Genomic DNA, 25,042 nt, shown 5'->3' on the forward strand with positions numbered 1-25,042 from the left:
GGAAGCCGGGAAGAACCAGACAGGACACCTGACCCAAACTGACCAAAGAGGTATTCCATACCACAGCACGGCATGCCCGGGATGTAAACTGGGGGTAGTTACCTGAAAGGGCTAGATCACTGCTCGGTTGGTCTGGGTATCGGTGGGTGGGTGGTGAGCAGTTGTATTCTCTTCCCTTGTTATTTCCCTTATCATTATTATCATTGGTGGTAGCCACAGTGGTTTGTGTTATACCTTAGTTACTGGGCTGTTCTTATCTCAACCCATGGGAGTTACATTCTTTCCGTTCTCCTCCCCATCCCTCCGGGAGCAGGGGAAGTGATAAAGTGGCTGTGTGGTTCTGAGTTACCAGCTGGGCTTAAACCACCACTGCATCTCACAGGCAGTATTTGAAATTCAGTGATCTTCTCAGTAATAACTAGACCAGGTGTTGTCAAAAAAATTAATGCTCATTGAGATGACCTGGCTGGACTATCTTAAATGGGGCACTGTATGAAGCTGACTGGATTTTATCTTTCATATTATGTAAACGTGATTTCTCAGTAATGCTAAGTATTGCAATAAATGAATGTCCAAGTACACTAGGAGACATTCTTCTGCTGCTATGTTTTGGTTTTCAAAGAGGATCTTTTGAATACCAGTCACTTTTAGTATAACGGAGATTTAAGAGGATTTGGAATTAATCTCCATGCAGTAGCAGTCACTGGAATTGTACCCTTTTCCCCAGTTACTCTCTGTTCCTGACTACAGCATTAAGGGTAATAGAGGCTCTTACATGACCATTTACAGTATCAAAACCATTTTGTCTTTTCGTTCTTTTTTCATTAGGAGGGCTTCACTTTGATGGTAAGTGACCGTCTTTCCTAGCTATTTGATTCTTCTTTTCCTTTACATAATTCCAGTGATGCCATTACGCCTTTTTACAGATCCCCGTTTCTTCTTCCAAGCAATCCCTAATTATACTCCTAGTCTTTTGTTTTAAATCAACTTTTCCTTTACAACCTGATGGATAAATTGCCTTGTACTTGCTAGAAGTCGTGAACAACATTAGTGTTTTAAACAGCAACCTAGGCCTTTACCTCTTTGCATCAAATGATACCAAATGGGTGATACTTTGATGTGTTGGGTGTTCAGAAACAAGACTTTCCCCCTCATTTTTTGAATTACATGTTGTAAATTCCTCATTGTCAGTAATCAACAGCAGTAAGAGAAAGAATTAAGGCAGGTATATGATTTGCAGTGGGAATTTGTGTGGGGTAGGAAGGAGAACTGTGTAGACAGTCAGTTTAGTATTAGGCCTCAATATATATTAAGCAATACTACACAGTCTATGAGATCTGTTTTATCTCGGGCAAGTTTTTAGGGGCATTTTTCAATTGCCTGTTATAAAAGCAAAACTGTGTTGTCCTACCTGCCACTCTCACCCAGCACTGTTTGGAACTGGGAATAGCTAATGTCTAGTTCACTCGTCACTCCTTGATCAAAGTTGTTATTGTGGCCACGACAACTATGTTAGATGCTGAAAGTCAAGCCAGACATCTGATCTGTAGACTACGGTGACTTTAACTGTAGGAATACTTTTCGAAATACACAGTTTTGTGTTAAAATTGCCAAGAATAATGAGTATTAACCTTATTATTAATATAATGAGTAGTATAATTGAAGACCCGCCACTTGTTTTTTGTAAAAATAACCTGTCTTGAAGACTAACTGTGGGGTGCTGTGAAGATGAGCATTAAATTACTACAAGATACTTAGAAAACTTGGTAATGAGGCCTTGTGAATAATTAGATTTGAGCAAAGAGGTGCAGCGTGAACCACTGCACTGCTGCACAGTGGATGCTAAAGTCACTATTGCTTGTTAATAGCAACAGCAAATATTTACCATTAGCTGTTATTTTTACATTATAAACATGGAGTTTTTAATTAAAAAGTCCTTCCCATCTGCGCCTGATAAAATAGAAGCTTTTGTAATGGACATATTTGTTTTCCAAGGGATATATTTAGTGTGTGTATACATCAGCAACCATCCCAAGAGACTGTCATGGTAATGGATCAAAACCAGGCTTTGCTGCAGCATGAGAAGCTATAAAACCATGTGTTGCAACTCTGTTCGGATTAAGGAATTCATGCTGGTAGACTCAGTCATGGTCTGGCTGTACATCAGTGACAGGAATTCCATAGCCTATATTTTAGATTTTGCATACTAATTCCTTAGTAGCTTTTAAGCTGTAATCATGCTTACTAACAGATCTTTCACATCAAATGCAGAAACATTTTTTCTTTTAAATAGTAATGAAAGTAAAGGCCAAAAAAATGAGTTTAGATAGTGCCATCACAATATTTTAGATTTGCAGCTGCTTATGTAAGTTTCTTTCTTTCTTTCTTTCTTTTTATGAAAACAGGTAATCAGATCCTCTCTCTTGGGACTTTGTCAAAAGATCAGGTTTATCCGTTGAAACTCAAGGGCATTTCCATCTGTTACTCTGCACTCAAATCTGCCTTATGTGGAAATTATGTCAGCTTTGGCGTCTTCAAGTTGTACGGGGACAACCACTTTGACAGTGTACTTCAGGCCTTTGTCAAAATGCTGCTTTCAGTATCCCACAGTGACTTGCTAGTAAGCAATTACTCATCTTGGGAGTCTTTATATGAAATATGAAATAATACTACCACAGGCTTTGTATTGGTATAATGAGACAGAGCGATCTAGAACAGCTCAAATGTAGTTTCGGTTCATTTACTTGTATTTATATAGCGATAACTAAAATATAGGTATGACTGAACTGCCGTGTGAAATGGGAGCTTTTCCAGAATTGTCACTAGGCTGGTCATAAAAGAGAGAAATGAGATTTTTTTTTTCCTTTCTGTATTTGCAAACCCATTTAGATTGCTTGTATGCACTGTAAAACATCCTCGTGTATCCAGCCCCTCTGCAATTAGTTTCAATCTGTAAACTGTCACTGTATTTATTCCCCATAAAATGTAAAACTTTCATTTTAAAGTACACCATGTTCCCACTTCTCTGTGGGAAGACAACAGATTTTGCGCAGTATCAGCCTAAGTTTGATCTGTGATACGTTCTTCGTGGCACTTGAATTCAGAAGTGTCATTTTCTTGGTGAAAGTAACAAATTTTGGATAGTTCAGGATGGGTTACACCCAGATTTATGCTTGCCACATAAAGAAAGTCCTTGGAACTGAAAAGTTGCTCTCCATTAAAATTGGGGTATTGATTGTATAGTGAAGTGTGCATATTTGCACATTCCTAACTGCCCAACAATAAACACCCTGAGAGTACTTAAGAGGAAGGTGCTAATTGGGCCAGTGGGTTCAAGCAACTGCCTTTGCCTGTGCAGAGCCCGTTACAGGACCTCACTTAAGCACAAAAAAAAAAGTCCATCTCTGAGATGTTGTGGGGGATCTCTGATAAATCCTGTCAGATCTCCTGCATCAGGTAAGATACAGGCAGTAATCCTGTCAAACTGACACCTGGCAGAATGCTGTACTGCTTTTTCTAGACTGATAGCTATGTAGAATATCAAAGCATGGTGCCATTACTGTATTATCCTCAGCTTATTAAAACTAATAGCAAGTTTATATCCTATGGTAAATTTGAAAAGTGGAAATCTCCTGAAGACGAGAGCATATCTTGCCTTTAAATATTCTCATTTAACGGCCAATTAGAAATTATCATAAAAACTGTAAGATCACTCTTCTGTCATCTGTTAATGTTGTTGATATTAATCAGTAGTAATATCTATGCTTTCTATGAATGTGTACTCTTTTTTTCAGCAATATCGAAAATTAAGCCAGTCTTACTACCCACTTTTGGAGTGCCTGACCCAAGATCATATGAGTTTCATTACCAGCTTAGAACCTCACGTACTGATCTATATTCTTACCTCAATATCTGAAGGACTGACTGCAGTAGGTAAGCATTACTTCCACTCAGCTAAAGGAAGAATTCAAGTACTTAGCTATCTGGGATTTTCAAAGCAGCGTATTAATTTGTATTTCTTAAAAACGAATGTGAAGTGACAGTGGAAGATGCTGGCTTTGGACCGTTTTAAGAATGTGACTATTTTGGTTAATGGAGCCAAGTTCTTTTAAACATCTAACATGTAGGTTTTTACAGAGAGTATTTTTAATAGTCTTTTCTTACAAGCCAGAATTGTTAAAATTATTAATGTGCCTCCACTAGGATTGTACTGAAAATGTATGGAGTTGTTGTTCAGAAGTAAAATACATTAATATGTGTACAGGAATCTGTGGGGTTTTGGTTTTATTTGATCAGTGCAGCTGTTGTATAAATAATGCTTGTTTTGCACAGCTGTGATACGATTTGAGAAATTGAAAGGTTTCCTTGGAAAAAAGAAACTAGTTATTCAGTAATTCCTGAATATAGAATCATAGATGGTTTGGGTTGGGAGGGGCTTTAATATACTTTAGAGGAGAATCAGTGCAACAGTGGAGTAACGATAAAAAGTCAGCAATTTGATTGGAGTTGATTTCATTCTTTGTCATGATTTAATTTGGTTTTGAACCGGATGATTGTCCAAACATTTGGGGCTTGGGCAGGGGTGGACAGGTTGGTAGCCTAAAGTCATCTGGAATATGGAGAAGGAGACTTAGCATTTCAGGAGGATTAAAAAATAAATCGTGCAGTTACATTCTGACCACCTAGGAATCATGCATTTGTGTAATTTTTGACTGAGAAGCTGTTCAAAACCTTCTAGTCATATTTATTGATTGGGGTGGTTATTAAGGAAAAGAACCAAGAATGGATAATGTTAGTGTGTATAGATGTTATTCTGTAATAGCTGGTGTTTCTCATTACCACCAAGTGTCAGTCAAGCCCCATAGGAATGCGTGAATGCACTGAGACTCATGGAGCATTCACTATGTTAAACACATTCAGCAGTTTTTGCTGCAAGAGGGGGGCTGCTCTCGAGGAGAAAATGGGTAGTGAATAGCTAAGCAACAATAGTAAAGAGGTATTCAGGTCATTGTGTTATAAAATGCTGAAATCCATCTTCTCCCAGATACTCTGAGGGCTGTCACCAGCACCAGTGGTGCTGCAGGGAGTCTGCCTGTTGGTCCTTTGCGAGTGGGACGTTGCACTGAACCTTAGCTCAACCGATAGCTACCAGTTTAGCAATCCCTGCTCATGTTCTGTTATCACTCCGTGTAGCATCTCTTTCATTTAAGGTATTAGTTATATTAATTTTGATAATTTCACTAGCATACAGAATTAATTTTAACCTTCTGATGGAAACCCAGGTTGAATTCATGTAAAAGCTATATAAGCTTCAACTTTCATGTGTTATGTTTGTTTTCCCCCTCTCAAAAAGTATTGATCTCTCACTCAATGCAGGGAGGAGGAGTAAGAAAAGTATGTATTTCCAATTTTAGCTTTAAACTTTTGGGGTTTAGGTATCTGGGAGTTTAATCGTGGAGAACTCTTAATTCCTAGGAACATAGACGTTTTCTTAGAAAACTTTTATTCTGAGAAATTCCTGATATTCTGCTGAGAAAAGTACCAACAAAAATTTTAACTTGCCTTTTTTTCATGTTTCGTAAACCAGTAAACTGCTTAGCCAGTGCTCCCCTTCAGTTCAACTTAATGTGCTTAAAGTACCTAAAATAAATACAAACATGCATGACTAAACCAAAGTGTGTAGGAATTTGTAACTTCATCTGACTTCACTAAAGCCTTGATGCAGTCCATCAAAAGCTTCATGTATCAAGATACTGATGGCAGCCATTAAATTCCTCATTTGTGTTCAAGAAGGGTTGTTTCTGTAGGGAACCGAATCATTTTCCATACTTTTATAATGATGTGTCCAGCTGAACTGCTCTTTGGTCAGTTTATAGCTCTTCATGTTAATTGATTTCTTTTTAGTCATCTCAAGAGTTATTTACCTGTCGCTGCGTTTCCTTAAGAGTCATTCTTCTAAATGTTATATCCCTTTTAAAATTTTGGTATTTGGGACATTGCCAATTGTCAGACAGTGAAACACAGATTTATTTCCTATGTGTTACTTGGTCACATCCATCCTTCTGCCCTTGGAAAACGGGTAAGTAGACCCAAGTGTTGCCTTTTTCACTGAATTATATCAGTGCCACCAGATCATCTCAGAATAGTAGGGCTCAGGGCTATAAGCCATCTGAGGGCAAATTGTGTTTTAAACTGATTAGAACATACAAGTCATTTTCAGAAATGTTTATAAAAATGAAATCACTGTCTTTTTATTTTAAAAATTAAATACCAGGAGAATCCTTCTCTTTCAGAGGAAGAAAAACCTATCTGACTTTTTTTCCTCTATTCCCTTTATGTACCTTAAACCTTTGAGACTTTCATTGTTGTCAGCTGAAGGATAAACATTCCCCAAATCCTTATTTCTGAGGAGTGTTCATTCTGTTGCTGAGTAAATACCTTGCTTGATTCCACTCTTTATAAACACTGTGAAAGAATACGTATTCCTTCTGAAGCCCTGGCTGTAAATCACCCATAATGGAAGCCCTCTTCTGAGCTTTTATTGCGAGGATAAACACTCTTCTAAAGTGTTTACCTGGCTTTTTCACAGCTGACTCAGTGGATCAGAGCCTTTTAATGTAGTCAGCCTGGCATGTTGTCACTAATCTCTGCAAAGCTTTTCTAATTCTCACATGATTAATAGTATAGTATGCTATTCATTGAGGAAAAAGTAAAACATTTTTTCTGTCTTGCTGCCTAATTTAGATGTTAAATTGCTAAATCCATTTACTTTCCAGGTTTAGTCTCAAAAGCAAATAATGCCAGTATTGAACTGTAAGCAATTGATGGACAGGGAAAATACCACTTAACTCCATCTCCTTGCCTTTATCTGAAAACCAAACCAAAATCTTTTAATTTGCAGAGATTCAACAATATCGTTAAACTGTTGAAAAATAATTCCCTTTCAGAATAATCCTGTCATATTGCTGAGACTAAAAAACATCCTCAAGTTGTTTGAGGGTTTTGTTGGCTTTTTGAAAGTAATGCAACCCATTCTAACATACACGATCAACTTCCAGTTACTTGAGCTGGTGGCTAATTGGAATCACCTAAATAAGGTAAAAAACCACAGATAATAAAAACATGCATGTAAAGTTGGCCCCCACAACATGAAATGAATGCATACTGGCAAAGAAGAAACAAAAATAAGTAGCTGAATGTGATGGTGACTGGTGCCAGAGGCGTCATCCTTTGCTGCTCATCACCAACACCTACCTTGCCATCAAGAAAGGCCAGAGAGCCAGTTTTGTTCCTCAAAACTACTGGGCTGTTCCTGGGTCCATGCTGACACACGTGGAGCTAGTTTTGACGTTTTCTGTAATCACAGCCAGCTTGCTCATGATCCATATGATTAGGTCATAGGTGAGAGAGCTGAGCAGACCAGACGTGACAAACGTGGCTTGACTGCATTTTTCCTGGTTACCCCAAGCTTTTATCTTAGTTTCTTTCAAAATTCTATCGTTATTCTGTCTTCTCTACCCATTTCTTCTACCCATAGCCCAGAATTGGTAGTTCCCTATTGCTCTTGTTCTATCTGGTTGACTGGATTGTCTTGCTCTGCTCCAGCACAAGGTTCCACATGCCCAGAAGAGTCATTCAAGGGATGTGCTTGATGCTCCCTGTCTGTTACATCCTTGCAATCAAAAGGAAAAATGAGTATAGGGAAGCATATTTGATATATAGTTATGGGCAAATTTAAGTAGCTCTTAACACTCGTATCAGATTCTCATGAGCGAATGATAGCGTAGACCTGTCTGCTGTCCTGCTAAAATCACTTACTGTCGAATGTAAAATATCTACTTGTACAGTATCAGCATGTTTAGAACTACTGCTGTTTTGTAAACTGATGATAGTGATTTACTTTGTATTATTCAATTTAAAAAGAAATAGAGTTAAGCACTGGTTTAGAAATACAGCAGAGCTCTCCTATGAAATATGTATTTTCAAATCTCTCACTTGTTGTTATTGATGGTGATTCAATTCCACCATGAATAGTATTTCTAGTTTATATGCAGGACTGTTTTGGTTGAGAGCACAATGAGTGCCAGGTTCTGCAGGCTTTACTTTGGCAAGACTCATAACTTTGAACTGAGCTTTGTTCCTGCAGTGTCTGAGCACCCTGCCCTGTTGAATTCAGCCCTGGGATGCTCACTGGTCCAGTGGGAGCAGAGTTGAGATGCTCCAGCTCATTTCTGTGAGCTGTTAGATCATTCTCTGCTCCTGCTGCTAAGTCAGCAGGTTGCTGTGGAAGATGCAGTCTTAGGAGACCACTTGTATCTCCTTTGCCTGTAAATGTTTCTTCAGTGTTTACTTCAAAACACTCCTAGCAAAATACAGTTAGTTTTTAGATGTCAAAGGGTTAATAGTGTCAGCACAGGGCTTAAGGAGTTAAACAGACACAGATCAAAATACTTCAGTGTCTGGAGGGATGTGTTTAAATGAACACTGCAAGGTTGGCAGGCCTCCAAATTAGCAGAGTTTAAAGAATTCAAGGTACATTTAATTGGATCCTTCTAATCCCTTTTCCCTCAGAATGAGCATTTTAACAGTTTAATTCGTTTTTCAACCCCCACACATCCCTACTCCAGTGGCCCATCTAAAATAAATACTGTGAACTATAAAAGGCCTAGACACGTTCTAGCTGAAGTCAGTGGCAACAGGATGGACTCCTAAATGCCTCACCATTTGAATCTGATGTTTGAAATGGCAGAGGGTATCGGCTGGGGCTAGACCTTGCATCCAGCAGGTTAAACCTCTGCATGTCTATAAGGAGCTGCAGTTGGCATTGGCGTCCCAAGGAACCAGCAATTTAAACCTGTGGCTCTGGCCAGGATTACGGATGGGAGCTGGGAGCAGCACAGCTGTCAGTGTTGAAGTCACAGGCCCCCCAGACTTGGGTGAAAGGGGTATCTCAGGCATCAGGGGAAAGGGTGCACTGCTGGTCTGCGGAGAAAAAGGGGTGTGAGTGAAGACCAAGGACCCGGACACAGTTATCATCATGCTGCTACACGAAGCCAGACGAATCTTCTATCACAGCAGCAGCACAGCAGGCGACACCTACCAGCAAAATAACTTACATAAATCAGACAGACCTATTTACTCTGCAAATAGGTTTAAGCTTTTAATCTCTCTTACTTACAGAAACAGTAAGCAAAGATGTGAAGTGGTTTTTGCTTCTACTTTTCAATAGTATCCTCCTTTGCTGTTAACAACTTTCTGTTTCAGGGACATTTATGAAGTATTCGGGTAGTTACTGTTGTGTTGTTGCTAGCCATATTAAATGTACTCTAACCTACTTGAATGGTTAGTTCTTAAGCAAGATGACTAATTAGCTGTTGCGTGATCCCCCTTTACTATCTTTAATGGCCTTTTTTCATTGTTTGCCACCTGATGTTGATTGTAACCTATTTGGGGCAGAGAAATACTACTTGAGGAAAACCCAAAGAGTAGCTCCACTTGAATTAACCTCACCTTTTCAGCAAGCAGGTCAAACCAGAATTCCAGAATTATAGTTTCCAAGAATCCAAATGGGAAACTAAACACCAGTAAAACATCAACCCTCATCCTGCACTTCCCAGGACACAGAGGGCAGCTGCATTCATACGGTTGTGAATGAAGCGCACTGGAGTTCACAGGATCTTTGGTACATCGGGCTACCCAGTTCCTCAAAAGCAAAGGTTTAATACCCCTGTGTGTTAATAAAAGCAGTCTTCAAAACTAGTCAGTTCACATGTCAAAAATAGACTTGTTGGTGTATCGATTAGCCTAATATCAGAGATTATTAAAGTTGAGCTCTCCAAGCACTATAAAATGTCATTATTAATTATTCTTGTATGGAAACAATTTCAAAAACTCTTTCATTCTTTACACAGATACAATTGTCTCCTCCAGCTGCTGTGCTAGTTTAGACTACATTGTCACCTACCTCTTCAAGCACCTCGCTAAAGAAGGCAAGAAGACTCAAAGAGGTAGAGAGATTTCGCAGGATGGACAGAGATTGCTTCATTTCATGCAGCAGAACCCAGAAGTTCTACAGCAGGTGAATCAGTAGTCTTTTCTATGGGGTGTTACTATGTTTCTGAATTTTCCTGATGTTTTGTGGCGCCTTACACCAGGGCAGCATTGGCTGTTAGTAGGAGAACAAACCTCGCTGTGCTGGTATGCAGCCCTGAGTGGCTTCTGCCAGGTTCTCATGACAACCAAAGATTGAAGGTATTTTTTGTCATAGTGGAAAGCACAGGCACTATATCTGACTGTACAGTATCTTAAGACTTGGTGCTTCATTTTTGCTCGTAAGAACAGGTGTGTGAGATCATTGATACAACTTTACAGGCAAATGGGAATGAAAGTTCTCTTTAAGTATTTTAGGATAAAGATCAAATTCTGGCATTGAACCACGTATTTGGTGATGAAATGTGTACATTGAATGGCTAAATGCTGTCATGTTTGAATATTTTATTTTCAGTAGGTGACTCAGTGGGATTTTTTCTGTTAAAGGTAAATACAATAGAAATTAGATCTTCTGAAAAGGAAGTGGTGGCTGTACTGCTTAGGAGAGATTTTCCCTTCCCAGCTCCATCAGGCCTATCACAGCCCAAGTACATTGGGGGAGATCACAGTGTTCGTGGCTACGTATCTCTGTACTCACTCTGTGCCACATTCTGTGCCTTAAAATCTCATTAAACTATCTGACAGTGCATACTTGCAGGAGTCTCTGGATTCCTAATGCGGTTGCAAAGATGCCATTTCAGGAGACGCATTTCACAGGTCTGGAGGCTTTTAACAAAACCAGAAGTTATTAACAAGATGCAAGTGACAAAAATATGTTTCCCTAATAGGTACAGTGGTGTTTGCAAAAAGCCTGGCATGCAGTCACCACTCTTATTGTTGTCATTTATCTACTGTTCTAATTGAAGGTGAAAAGTAACTAATGGTAGCTAATATGTTCCTGGCAGTATACAGCATATTGCGAGATTAGTGATGTTTATTATAGACATCATTATCAGGATCCAATAATTCCACTTTCATATTGCAAATTCTTATGCTTTACTTGCCTAATAGGGGTTTTGTGGAAACTAGCACTGAAGTTAGCGTTCGGGTGCATCAGATTCCGCAGTGTTGTACCGTGCGTGCAGTGACTGGAACAAAAAGGACAAGACAGAGACGTGGCCTCTGGATTGCCCTGCCTTTGTGGCAATCTCAGTGCAATACTTTGTCTGTTAATATGCAGTAATTTTTCACTTCACGGCAAATGACTGGGTGGTGATCTGTCTTTATTAACTTCAGATTCAGTGGAATACGTTACGTTTATGTGAATGCAGGCTTTCACATACTCTTTTAAATATTAATGGCTGGTCTCCAGTAGTCAGCATAAATATGATTTGCATTAGCACTAGTCATATCATATTGAGTGCCTCTGATGTCAACTACTCAGTGTACTAATATCTGACATCATCTCCCGAGGTCACTGACAACTTTGACCTTTATTCTCATGCACAGTTTCTGTAGTCTCAGAAGCTCTTTTGAATTGATTTGAAATTTTGACTCTTCCCTTTGTGAGGCAGTAAAATTGATAATTATTCAGATGGGAACTGAGCACTGAGTGAAAAATCAATTCTGCCCGCTCTCTGCTGCGTATAAAATTACTTCTGAGTCTGCCGGACTGAACGGATGGCCAAGGTAAAAGCAGCAGGCAGGAATAGTAGAGAGGATTAGCTGGACGAAACTAATAGCCTAAAGGGATGGCTTTTGAGATGAGGGAGTGGGCCGGTTGGGGGTTATTATCAGCAATGATGGGACTCATTGATCATATGTTTACATCAGGTTTCCATTGGGTTATAAATCAGCCCTGAATAGAAACGGAACCCAAGGCCTTGCGCTTTACCGGGGGGACAGCGTATTAGATTATTCTCACTTTCACACTCAGATGAAAAGTGAGACATTGATTATTCATCGGCTGGCCATTAAACACAGGTTTTATAGATGATTTGACTATCAGGGAAGCTAATGAACAAGGTTGCTGCTTCATAACCAGCAGTTTCAGTTTTCAAGACATCTGTGTCGGTTAAGTAATGCATAACCCTATTAAAAGGAATGGGTTACAAATTGCTTAACAGTGCTGAAAAACTAGACCCTAATGACTAATTGTGCTTTGAGTTTAGAGAGGTTTGTCAGCTCTTTAAACTAAACTGATGCAACGATAACTGCAATTATTTACTAGTTAGAACAGTTCTTCCAAGTTGGATCTCTGGAAGCTGCTGGATAATTAAACTTCCCAGCAATGCTCAGGGTTCTGCCCCTCAGCCTGCAGTGGCTCGGCAAGCCCTCAGAATACGCAGGAACCTCCCAGGGCTGCTCCGCACTGCTCCTGGCCCAGCTCCATCAGGTGGCAGGACCCGGGGAGTGGGGCAGGACCGCAGCAGGAGGTGTGTGGGGCACGGTGCAGCTCTCAGGGCAGAGCCACCTTCCCACTCCTGGCTCACCTCTCTGGGATGTGAGGACATCGTGGCAACCTGTGCACCCGCACGCCAGCATCCAGGATGGCACAATGTGCTCACAGATGAGGCTGTTCAGCATCTCCATGCAGTCCAGTGCCTGAGGCTTCCACCTTCTTCAGCCTCTGCAGGAGCAGAGTTGTGTGATTAAACCCTATTAACCATTCCTCAATTTGCTTAGATATGCCCTGGGTTGATGTGATTGTGCAGAGACAGGAGCAATAGAAAATACAGGCATGATACACCTTCCTCAGTTCCAGAGCAAGCTGTGACATCCTTCAGTGATGTAGCAGTGGCTGTTGCCAGCTTTGGCCAAGCTTTTTGCTTGTTCCCCTGGGCAAGCAGCTTAGTCTGAGCTCAACCTGCAAACAGCGGCTCCATGATGGCATCTTACAACCAAACTGAATTAACAGTACAAAGTAATTTGGGATATATGGATAGAAAGTGGTATTAGGTTTATTACATTCAGCTGTTGCTGTTGCATTATGTTGGTTTATAAGCACTGTAAAGGCTCCTTTTCTATGCTCTTAAGCTGGGATTGACAGGTGAAGCTGGCTTTTTATCCAGTTTATAAGTGAAAGTGTAAATTTTGGTTTTAAGATACCACCTTTACCTTCTGTTAATGCTTACTTACCTTGCTGAATTGTACACTTTAGTTAGTTAAACTTACTGGTTCAGTTTTGATACAGCAAAGTACTATTCATGTTACTTCTTTCTGAAAATCAGTCAGTTTTGTAGCGTCTTTTTTCATCTGCAGTTCAGACAAACATTCCCAAGAGCCAGGTGGAATAGGTAAAGAATCCTGCATAGCCATTGCTGATATAATTCTGTGCTGGATATGGAAGCGGATTGAAGGTTGGTTGAGTAGAAACAGGATCTCCGTGACATTTCAGGTTCAATTCCTTTCCTGGGCAGTTCACAAGAGCGTGGGGTATAGGGGTGACAAGAGAGGGAAGGTGTTGCATGGTGGTTACATTCTGTGCACTGTTTCCAGGAGGATTGTGTGGGTAAGAATAAGGAGGGAGTTTGGTGACTTTGAACATTGTACTGATGTTTGGATTAGATCCACACAATGCCAATGACAAGACACAGCTTGCAGCCCAAGTATGGACCTCCTTCAGGCCAGTGGGTGCCTTCTAAGGGTCCAGCATTTCTGGAGGTGATGGGTGAGGAGTTCTGCAGTAGGGGGAAACTGGCAGGGATGTGGGAACTCGCAGTGTGCTGAGGCACTGGCACAGGGTGCCCAGAGAAACTGTGCCTGCCCCATCCCTGGCAGGGTTTGGGCCAGGCTGGAAGGGGCTTGGAGCAAGCTGCTCCAGTGGAAGGTGTCCTTGCCCGAGGCAGGGGTTGGAACTGGAATTTAAGTTCCCTTCCAACACAAACCAGTCTGGGATTCTATGAGGAGCTGGTGTTTATTGCTGTAGGGAGATGTGGTAGAGTACATGGACTGGAGAGGGATCTCTGGGAAAGTAGTGTAGATGGGAAAGTATCTGAGTAAACAAAGGGCTCAGAGGGCATGCGTGATGGTATGTGTGGTAGTACTGGAAAAGGGAGCAAGGGTGGAGTGGGCAGACCACCAGGAACAGGAGGATGTGTGCTTTAACGGTTAACAGGTAAAACCTCACCAGGCTCCTCGTTGGAGCTGAGCATTTGTGACCTGGAACATCACCACATAACAAAGATGCACGAAATGAAGCAGCCCAGCAGCACTGCGCAGCAGCTGTAAAACAGAAAGTAAAGGTGCCAGCTGCAATGAAAAATCAAGTGACATTACTAAAATAAAAGCGTATCATAAACTGCGACTTTCTTCTTCAAAAAAAGGAGAGTTTCCTCTTTTATGTAGTAAAATCAGTGGTTTGTTTTTCGGATAAACCTCAATGGCATATACGGCTAGTGTGGAGGTCTGTGCAGTAACTGAAATGAAAACCTGGAGAGGAGATGTGTTTATGATGGCCTGTGCACAGGCACTTGCATATAAGCACATCACAGAAAGAAATCTGAATTGTACTGACAGAGGGCAGTTGTGCCAGAGGCTGAGCACCTTGAGGCACGTGTGTGAGCATATGCTGAATATTAAGAGCAGATCAACCCCACAGGTGCTATTGTTCCTATACTTAAAATGAAATGTGTTTAAAGGCTGAGCTGAATCGGGACCAGAGCGCTCAGCTTTTGCCAGCTTGAGCCTTGGAAGGCTGGATACAGCAGTGAGAGGGATTTTCACTGGGACATCTGTTTGCAGCCTCTTAGCACAATTTAAAGATGTTATCCAATACTATCATAACTTTCTTTATTAATTGAAAGGAAGGGAGCTATACCAGCTGTAGCCCAAGCCAGCAGAGACTTGGGTGGCTAAGCAACAGAAAAGGCACCATATTGAGTGAGCCAAAATTCAGTCTCAAAGTCATTTATTTTAACCAGCGACAATGCATTTGGACTCTAGTGTTTCAATTTGATTGATGGTTTAATATCATATATAATTTTTTTAATGAAGGGAACCCATTTAAATGTGTTAACATTTGCACTAGTAGTCTCCCATGTACATAACTGCATTTAATCATTACTCTGATTGTTTTTGTGGTTGTGTAATTTGTATCAGCAAAATAACTATGTCAAAGCCATCTTATCTTAATGAAAAATAGGACTATTTCTCTTTTGCATGTACTTCTCGCTGTACATGTATAAAGGCAGGAGCAGCCTCAGTCTAGAATATATTGCTCAATGTATAGCTATCACTGAGAGTGCTGTCAATTAAGAAATCAAAAAAATTAATGAGCTTAGTGTCTTTTCTAATTCAGCCTTGTTTAAAGCCTTGTTGTGATTCGTTGTCATGTGAATTCAGTAATTCAATTGTAAGAATTTTAATGTTAAAATACATCATCATTAGGGATGTATCTGAAGATTTCACGCTCTTAATAATGGTGCTAAATCAAATTGGGAACCTCCTCTTCATCATCCAAGCTGTGCTATAGTTTACACAAACAGTTTTGGGGGTGGAGGGAAGTTTAGTTCCGTGAAGTAACAAGTATTGTACAGAATTGGTGTATGGAAACAAAAAGCAGCTCTTGGGCTTGGAGCACGAACTGCTGGAGGTGTCAGTGTTGGATGTGCACCCCCGGGCTAGGCAGCTGGTGTATGTATGCTTTTGTTTAGCAGTTACTGGTTTATGTAGCCTTTAGGCCAGCACATGAAACAATCCTTCCTACAGGGTCAGCTGCTGGTCAGAAGCAAAGTAAGAAAAGACTTTGCCTTAAAATGCCTCGGCCGTAATTTTAGTGCAGCTGGCACCTGCTACTGGTGCGCAGCGGGAGGGTTAGGGGTCAGAGGCAGTTGTTCTAAACTCAGTGATGGCTTAAAGGGACTTGTAGATTAATCTGCTTTATTAACTTCTGTATATTAGATAACTATTGCAGTGAATGACAGTCCGTCTTTCTGAATAAGTCCCTTCACCTCTTTCTCTTTTAAATTGGCTTTTGAGTAATGAATATTAAATAGAATACATTTCAGGGTAATTAAATGAAAACATTAGGATGATGTTGTTTTACAATCATATCTATAAGTTTCTTGTATATTTATCTTGCATTATTACTGCTCATTGCTTTTTGCTTGCAGAACAAAAAGCATAAATGTTTCAATTAAAGAAGAGGAACTGGCTGTGTTTCTCAATAACCTCGTGGCTTCTGTGCCACATAAATATTTTCAAAAAGCAAATAAGTTTAAGGAGAAGTATAAAAATGCTTTACTCCTTGTTTACTGCGTGCAGTGTAATACTTTACTTGGAAACGTTCGGTTTCTGCTGGCCGTGGTTGTTTTATATAAAACACTAAGAGGTGCTGGTTTGGGGAAGGGCAAAAAATATTGCCATTCCGTAGAATCTAACTAGCGATATGAATAGCACCAATAATTTTGTAAAGTTCACATTATAATTCAAAATCCAGTTAGAAGTGATGCTTGCAGTCTGGAAAGAAAGCAATATCTTTACAAAATGGATAGGGAAAGGTAACAATCCATTCCGTGATCTGCTACTGGCAGATTTGCCATGTGAGTAATGAAACTCACACTCGGTGAGCAAACCCCCTCCCTTTTCCCCATTTAAAATAAAAATCACATTTAACATTCTAGAATAGCAGTGGCTTACAAGGATGCTTAATTGCTGTTGGATGTGGTAGCAGTGGCCCATCAAAGTGCATAGGGGATGAGATGATGCTTGTGGAGAGATGAGGTGTGTGATGAGGCTGCAGTGCTCTGAGCGAACAGGAGGGTGTGTGTCAGAGTGTGCAAAGGGCTGGTTCAGTGCTGAAAGCTTCCTAGTGGCTGGCATAGACTAGGTATGTGTCCCGCTGAACCTTGGCAGATTTCTGATTTTGAGGACTCTGGAACTGAACCTCAGAATCCACGCCTTTCCTAGGCTAATAAATTGCTGTTGGTTGGTTGGTTGTGTGCTCAGGGTGTCTGCTGAAATTGTGAGATGCAGAAACTTCGGTTGTTGCCTTTATTTCCCCTGGTGTTTGATAGTTTGGGGTCTTACTGAAACTGGGTTCTGGTGTATTTACCTGTCTCCAGGAACCTGCACAGTTTAAAAATAAAATGCATTTTTAAAAAATATCCCAGTATCACAACAGACGGAGGAGGTTTGGGAGCATTGTTAGTTTATCTCAGCCTAGCTTAGCATACTTTAGGTTAGCTTGGTTTAACTTGAGCACATACTCCTAGCGCTTGGCTGGGCCCATCAGGGTCAAGCCAGTTTAGTTCAGAGAGCACCACACACAAAGGACTACTGCACAAGGTGGGATTTGACCGTTCAGCATAACCACGTTTCTGAATCCGTGATTTGTTTCCCTTTAAAAAGAAAAAAAGAAAAAAATTAAAAATGAAGTGTGTGCAACCATTCTTTAAAATCTCTTTAGCATGACAAGTGAAGTAATCTTCCATTGATACTTAAAAGTCCATCTGCAGAAATTCAGGCGGAATGTTAGAGAGACGCAATATCTATTGAAATGTTGAGTGTCAAACTGCCAGGGTAATGTATTTAGTATGAAATATAATATTCAGTGCATTTTGTTTTGATGACTTCATGAAATAGCCTTGTGCTCTTATCCTTTGTTGTTGTTGTGAAAGATGATATTCACTAAGAAGTGTTGGTGACTATTCAGGACACAGTAGCAATATGCTTATTACCATCTTTATCATCTGTCTTTTATGTTTATTTGCAATAGCTTTGGTTACAGTTCAGTTCTTCAGGATAACAACAATACTTTTAATTGTTCCACAAAAGAAATCAGAATCAATTTGTGAACAGTTTGAATACAGAAGAGGCTGGAAAACTGTCAGGCAATTGGTAATTAATTCTTGGATTAGGCTTTTTAAGTTCTGTGTTAGTATATTACTTCACTCCAGTGGAATGGAGGACGTCACGTCTGGGTTTCTTACTCTCTGATTGCCTTCAAGGTGTGGTTTAAAAGCCCAGCCTGCCTCCCTGTCCCCACTGATTATCTCCATATCAGTGCTAAACTAAGGCAAATATGGGTAAAATGATTACCCTGGTTCTAATTTTCTCTGTACTACTGGTTACTGTTGCTGTGTGGGGGATGCCGCTGAGTCTGCTGCTGGCAGGCATCCACATGGCTTGAGCCTACGCTCAAGCTGCCTGCGAATCCCAGCTGCCTCGTAGCAAGCAGCAGCGGGGCTCTGGAGAAAGAGATCTGCAGACCTCTCAGTGAGGCTGCATGGCCGGGTGGGTTATGTGATAGGTGCTAGGCTGGACTTGACGGGGAGGTGAGTATGAGCTTAAGCCCAGCTTAAGGATTGCTCCTTGGCACGTGGGTTTTGCGTCCCTGAGGGTTGCACTGAGCACACTTGCACACAGTGTCAGCATAAGTCTAGTTCACATTCAGGGATAAGCACATGCTCAGTGTGAGATACTTGAAGGTCCTTGGATGAAGGATTTAGAGCTGATCTGGTGCTTAGCCTTTTCCTTCATTCTGGAATATTTCTGTAGATAAAGTTTGTGATTAGCCTCAGATTGGTTTTAGACTAAATGATTTTATTTTTCCAGTAATAGCATTTTCCGATCTTGTCTTCCCAACCCGTTTGACTGGCATTTTGGAAGGCCTTCCTGTAATAGAGGTTTTAGAAAACTAATGATGCAGCAGGCAAAGATCCCAGTTCCTATGCTGAAATCTTGGTGCAACATTGAAAATGCCCAGATGCTTTTGTGCATCAACTCCCAGCACTTGATGCAAGCGAAGGCACTGGTGAATTTCTCAGGAGCTGGAGAGGAGAAGGGTGATGGCTTATATTTGTGGAATTTAGCGAAGATGCACACTGAAGCCTTAGTGTCAGTTAAGGGGAAGGCTAGAAGATTTAAACATAGGACCGTTTACATTCCTGAAGATAGACTCTTGCTGGAAGGCGTTGGTGTAGGTAAAGCTCATGTTCTCTCCTCCCAAGAGGATGAAATAATCTGTCACCAGTCATTTGCTCAGAGGTGCTGGTAGTAGACACAGCCTTTGTACTTTCTGTGTCAGCTTTCAGTAAGAGTGCTGGATGTGCAAGCAAGGGAGAGACCTCTTACCATGTGCACTGGAAAAATGCCTAAGGATCTTCTTCTGAAACAGGACCTGAACCTAACTGCTTCTACACATACTGCTAAAAGCAGAGGGGAACGTGTATTACATTTCTTTAAAGAGCTCAGCCTTCTGCACCACACCAACCTGAAGTGCAGATTACAGCAGGTTGTGCATTCTTAGTCAAAGTTCTGTCATCTTTATAAAGAGCTGTAATGCTGTAGAGTTACAGCTGCTTGTTCAGAAATGGCTGAATCTTAAATAAACATCTGAGGTTAATTTAAAATGACATACGAGGATCTGTAACTGAAAATCTCTCACTGCTACCAGCTAAGAAATGCAGATTAAGGGTTGATGTCACAATCTTAAATTATTCCAGCCTGAGGTGGAATAATTTGTTGTCTGTTGGGGAGGACAGATGGATAGACAAAAAGAAGCTGTGCAGATACATGAGTTTGTAAACATCTGTCAGCTACACCAGATATCCAAATACAAAATCTAGCACTTCAGGCAGCATATGAGTATGTGACATTCAACAGAGGGTTTACATGAAATTCAGCACAGACAGAAGCAAGTCAGCACACCCTGGAAGGTAATAATTAATGAAATGTATGCCCTCCTCCTTGCAGAAAGAGGAGCTATTCTATTCATCAGGCATTTTCAGTGTTGCTGCAGTTAACTGTTTCATTTCCAGTACTTAATGTAGCCAACCCTTTGACTAGGCAAAATGCTCTATATGTGAGCCTTACTGATTTACTGTAGGTGAGTCTGATGGATGCCAGCTCACTCAAGAGCATGGTCTCCCTTGGGACAGAGGGACCCAGTTCTAATAAGTGAGTCTGGACCCCCAAGTATTACAGTCCATCACCTAAAAATTCAGATGCAGCTGTAATTTGAAAATATATTTGTTGTATTAGAATATGCCGTCAAATAAGAGAGAAGATACTAAAATTCCTGTCTGAAACATGCTAGTGTAGGGCAGAGTCTCACTATGACCAGCTCATGTGCAGATGTAGCTGCTGCCCATGTCCCAGCTGTGCTGCGGTTATTCCCTCTTGTAGCACAAGCATCTGCTTTCTGATCCTGCCAGCTGCTTGAAAGGTATTTCGCAACTGGCTAAAGGTAGGAAAGGGTGAGGGTAAGCCTTTGCTTTGAAAAGTCCACTTTGCACTACTAGTCTATGTTCTTGTGCTGTTAGCATACAACAGTTTATTTTAACAAGGAAATAATGGAACATTGCAGTAGACCAGGTGTAGTGAATATAGCAGGCACATTGAGTTGCTCGCCTTTAGAATTAAGCGGTCATCCTGGATGTGTCGTATGAGTATGTTCCTATTTCTCTTTCAGATATAAAATTGGGTTTGATATAAGTTAGTACAATCTTATTTTACTGTTCTTTCTGCTGGCTCATGATTTGGACCTATTTCAGGGTTTCTCCCGTACCCTTTGGCCAGCTCTAAAGACATATCCAGGGAAATGTCAAGCTCCACGCTACCTGTAACTGTTCCTTTTTTAAATGCAGAGCCATCCCTTTTCCATCCCTTCAGAACATCAGGAGAAAAGCCTCTCCCAGCAGGACATAGCATATAACTGATAGGAATACCCTGTAAAAGATACACCTAAATCATATTTCAGTCCGTCAGCTTAAGACATATACTAGCCCATGGTATGCAGTGTCTCACCCACATATCTTGTCCTGACACGAGGACTGGGGCTTTTTCAGCCATTTATACTCTAATTTTTCATGAAAGGAAACAAAAAGGCCAGACCCAATTGCAAATGAGCATCTGAGATTGGGTCCCTCGCAATTTTGAGTTTCAGCTGTTGAATTGTGGCATTTTAGTTATTAATTTTTAATTATACATAGTGGAAGTACGTATAAATGGGTGAAATGCTTTATTCTGTGAACAGGAATCTGGAGGAATCTAGCCTGTACGGGCTTGGTCTGAGGGTGGCTTAGAAGGCTCAGAGCAGTGAGGCTGTTGAGAACAGCTCTGTGGTTGTGGTAGCCAGTTTCATGGACTGCCTGTGTTTCCTGGCTGATGCCCTTTTCTCTCCCTCCTGCCCTTCCTTTCTACTTCCACAACTCCTTCTTCTCTCTACCTGTACCCTGGGAGAGGGTCTCCAAAAGGAAAGGTGCTGTAATGTAACTGGGCCCATTACTCGGTGCTGCTCCACAGCTTGTTTAAACCTCTGTGTTGGTCTCATGTAATTTCTTAATGCAGGGGGACAAGCCAAGTGATTCTTAATCTCTTATATATTGCAAATCTCAACTGATTTGCTGTTTCTGACAGTTGAATATTTTTAGTTCAGGAATTATGGGCTGGTTCTCACTTCCATGATAAAGGCTTTAGTTTTCTTACTTCATCTGGAAATTTCAGCTTTCAACATGAAAAAAAAATCAATGTGAAAGTTAGGCTTTCTGGTAAAATAAATATTTTAGAACAACAGATTAAAATTTAAGGTGTTTAATAATCTTGGAGCAGTTAAATCTTCCTGGTATTATTAGTAAATGATGATCCATTTATTGATATAGGAAGAATTTGACACTGCAAGAACTGAGAATTCCAAAGGACATTTAAATTAGTAATCACAGCTCCTAAATTAGGAGTGAACTGTCTGGAGCCGGAGCTATAAAAACCTACCAAATTTCATATGCTGAACAACAAAAAAATCTGAATCTTTTTCAGATCCCAGTGAACAAATGAGTGTTATTACCAGCCAGGCGCTTGGTTAAAAGCCATGCGTGTTTCTGACCATTCTGAATCCTCTGTAAAGGAATACACACTGCTGTCTTCGATGTTAATATAATGTTCTTTATGTTAACGTGTGATTAGTTGCAGCAGAATAAAATATTCATCTCGACATATGGGAGAAGGAAATGAGTTACGGGACCTGCAATGATGCAAGTGCTCTCTAGTGATAACATGGAGCAGCAAAAAGAGCCTTCTTGATGGAAAGGCAGCTTCTTTTCCAGCTTCCTTTAGAAAAACGTTTTCATAATGAGGGTTATCTTGACCAACATTTTCCTCCTCCACCCAAGAAAGAAAGAGGTTCTGAAGGAGGAGAAGCTCTAAAGAATTAATTTATTGGAAGAACGGTTCTTTATTCTTGCCTGTTCTGTCAATAGTTCCTTTTGTAAAGAACAAATGTGTCAGGAGAAACATTATTGAACCAGATAAAGTGATGCTCTATGTTTAAGATAAGAGAACAGAGGCAAGGTTGCTGTTTTGAACTAAGAAGAAAATAGATTATCTGTTCTGCCATCTCTTCCTTTTTGATGTCTCTTTTTTCCCCCTTGAGACCTTGTTTTCTGCCTGCATCAGCGTGAGGACTGAGCCTGCCCCAGGCAGCTGCCCCGGCCGCTGCGCTGCAGTGGGGCTGTGGCAGGATCTGAGAAGTCATCTTCCTGAAGTAAAGTCTAGCAGAATAAGGTATTTTCCACCCAGAAACCAAAACAATATGTATTTGTGATCAGTTCTGCTTCTGTGCTCTGTGCTTTGTGTTGCCATTGGGTTGGTTTGGGATCTCCAATTAGATGATGAGACTTCTGGCAAAGGTGGAGCAAGGAGGGTGTCCCATAGTATGAGTTTCCCTCTCGCACCTGCATGCTAAATATGTTTAAGTTAGGCCATGACATCACCTGAACCAGCTTCTGGGGTAACCTGCTACAGTGGACTGCAGGTCTCTAGCAACAGCAAGACCAAGGTTGGGTGATGGCTGGAAGATGCTGGGGAAGCTGAGGGGTGCCCCAGGCTCAGCCTATGTCACGGTGGGTTTGCAGACAGACTTTGTCTTCGGTCAGCCCCTCTATAAAATGCAGTGGCAAAGCTGATGTATCTCTGCGCACACTTTGAAGCTAACTAACATCTGGGAAATGCTCTGCAGTTCTCAAAAGAAACGGAAGAAAAATGCAGGCTTGCTCATGTACCTGGGTCCAGCTGGTGGCCTGGGAGCAAGCAGGGTTGCTCTGGGGCAGCGGTGCATCCATCTCCTTGTTTGTACATATCACTGGGCAAGATCTCATCTTCAGAAAGTCATGGTTATCATTCCTGTACATGTTGCCATCATAAATACAAATCCATGTAACTGTGCATCAGCAAACAGGTGACACATTATTTTGGAGCCTTCTTCAGAAACTTAAAAGAGTTGCAGTTCCTTCATGACCTGAACAACTTGGGGGAGCAACAAAAATGGGTACATATATCCTAGAATAGTAGAATCTGGTCTGGGTTGGAAGGTACCTTAAAGCTCACCCAGTTCCAACCCCCTGCCACAGGCAGGGACACCTTCCACTGGAGCAGGTTTCTCCAAGCCCCATCCAACCTCAGGAGTTGTTTGATAAAGCTGGAGTTTGAAGAGGTGAAACTTTCCCTCTGGATCAGTTGTGAGCTTGTCCCTGAGCATGCCCTTTTTCGATGAAGCATCACTCTGAAAGTCTCTCTGCATGCACAGCACTTCCTCTGAGAAATATGGGTATGTCAGACGTGGTGCTCTGACTAAATCACAGCTCGAGTGAGTTTGTTGAATTACTTTTAATAAAGCTTCTGTCCTAATAGCCAGGTTTGTTACAAGCTATGGAAATTAAAACCTGCAATGTTTGAATTATAGGAAATCTAGGAATTATAGGAAATTATTCTTCATGTTTGGTAATCGAGCCCCTATTACTGCTCGTGCAGAGGTTTTTGAGATGTTTGCATTGGTTCCAAGGCCGTACAGAATTGGTTTTGTCCTGTGAGTAATGGAAAATAGTTTGTCTGATCTATAAACTGTGAAGTCAGGTGAAGAATTGGCTGTTCCCATGCCAGACCACATGTTCCTAACCTGCAAGCTCAAATGATTTGTGGGTATCTCTGTTCCAGGTGATTTGTAGTGCTTGGATTCATCTTTTTCATTTAGTGAAACATGCTGTTTGACTTCGCCTTGGTCAGTTATTACAGGCTAGTTTGCAGTGTGGCAGCTCTCTGGAGACCCTGCTCATAGCTACTCATTGGCCTAGAAGAAAGGATTTAATGATTTTCTACTTCCTCTATGTTTGGTTTTAGGGTGCAGATATTTTATAAATGTGAGTCAAACTATTTACTGGTGACACTTTACAAATTTTCGCTCTGTTTAATCTCTGAGTAATGTTTTTAGGTTCATATATGTTGTGGCCTTTGGCATTTTGGACTAACGTATCTCAAGGATATCTTAGAGTATTTTATCTTTAAATGGATTCTATAGTTATTTTGTAATTTCTTTGTCCGAAAGTTATGCCAATCCCTTAAATAAAGTCCTGCCCTTCCGAGCTTACACACACCGGAGGTGTAGAGGCCTCAGAGGGAGCATACTCCTTGTGGCATTAGCTGAAGGCTCTGGTGACATGCCAGCCAATGAGCAAAGTGAATTATATAGCTTCTCTTTGGGTGCCAATAGAATTTAATTGTATTAGATGATAGATCTCAGTGCTTTATAAAGTTGAAGTGGCTTTATCCCTTCTATAGAGCTCTGTAAAGTCAGTCACAGAAGTAAGGTAAAATGTCTAAAATCAGAGACTGTATTTGTAACTGTGATGGAAATGGTGTAGATCTATAGACTTCTTGCTGTAACCATGGCTGCCTTCATTGAAATGGAGAGTGATCCCTTCAAATTCCTTGCAGTGTCACACACAGAGAAAGGTGGATGTGAGGTGAGAAAAACAGAATCTTGAAGACCAAGTAGGGATTAATCTGAAATTAATACAGATTACTGGTTGCACATGTATTGCTCTCCTAGAAGTAGTGTGACAGAGGGGCAAATCCCTGTAGTAAAGTCAAAGCCTGTACCTTAAATTAATTTAGCTCTAAACTTCCTATTTGTTTAAACTTCAACTTTGGAGCTGAGCTTTGATATGAATTGCCTTTAACTTTCTTTACCTGGTAGATTTGGTATGGAAAAATTTGTTTGGAAGAATTACTTTTATAAAAC

At 40.8% G+C, this 25,042-nt stretch overlaps 1 protein-coding gene across 2 annotated transcripts in view; it reads left to right on the forward strand.

Moving 5' to 3' along the window:
* RANBP17 (RAN binding protein 17) overlaps positions 1-25,042 on the forward strand; it is a 156,126-nt gene that overhangs the window by 123,400 nt on the left and 7,684 nt on the right. For both annotated transcript variants that reach the window (XM_065691080.1, XM_065691081.1), the window contains exons 23-25: positions 2,406-2,620; positions 3,795-3,933; positions 9,912-10,078. In XM_065691080.1, coding sequence (XP_065547152.1) covers positions 2,406-2,620; positions 3,795-3,933; positions 9,912-10,078 — 521 coding nt within the window. The remainder of the gene's footprint in view (positions 1-2,405; positions 2,621-3,794; positions 3,934-9,911; positions 10,079-25,042) is intronic.

Source organism: Lathamus discolor, chromosome 10 (assembly GCF_037157495.1).
Source record: "Lathamus discolor isolate bLatDis1 chromosome 10, bLatDis1.hap1, whole genome shotgun sequence".
NCBI lineage: Eukaryota > Metazoa > Chordata > Aves > Psittaciformes > Psittacidae > Lathamus > Lathamus discolor.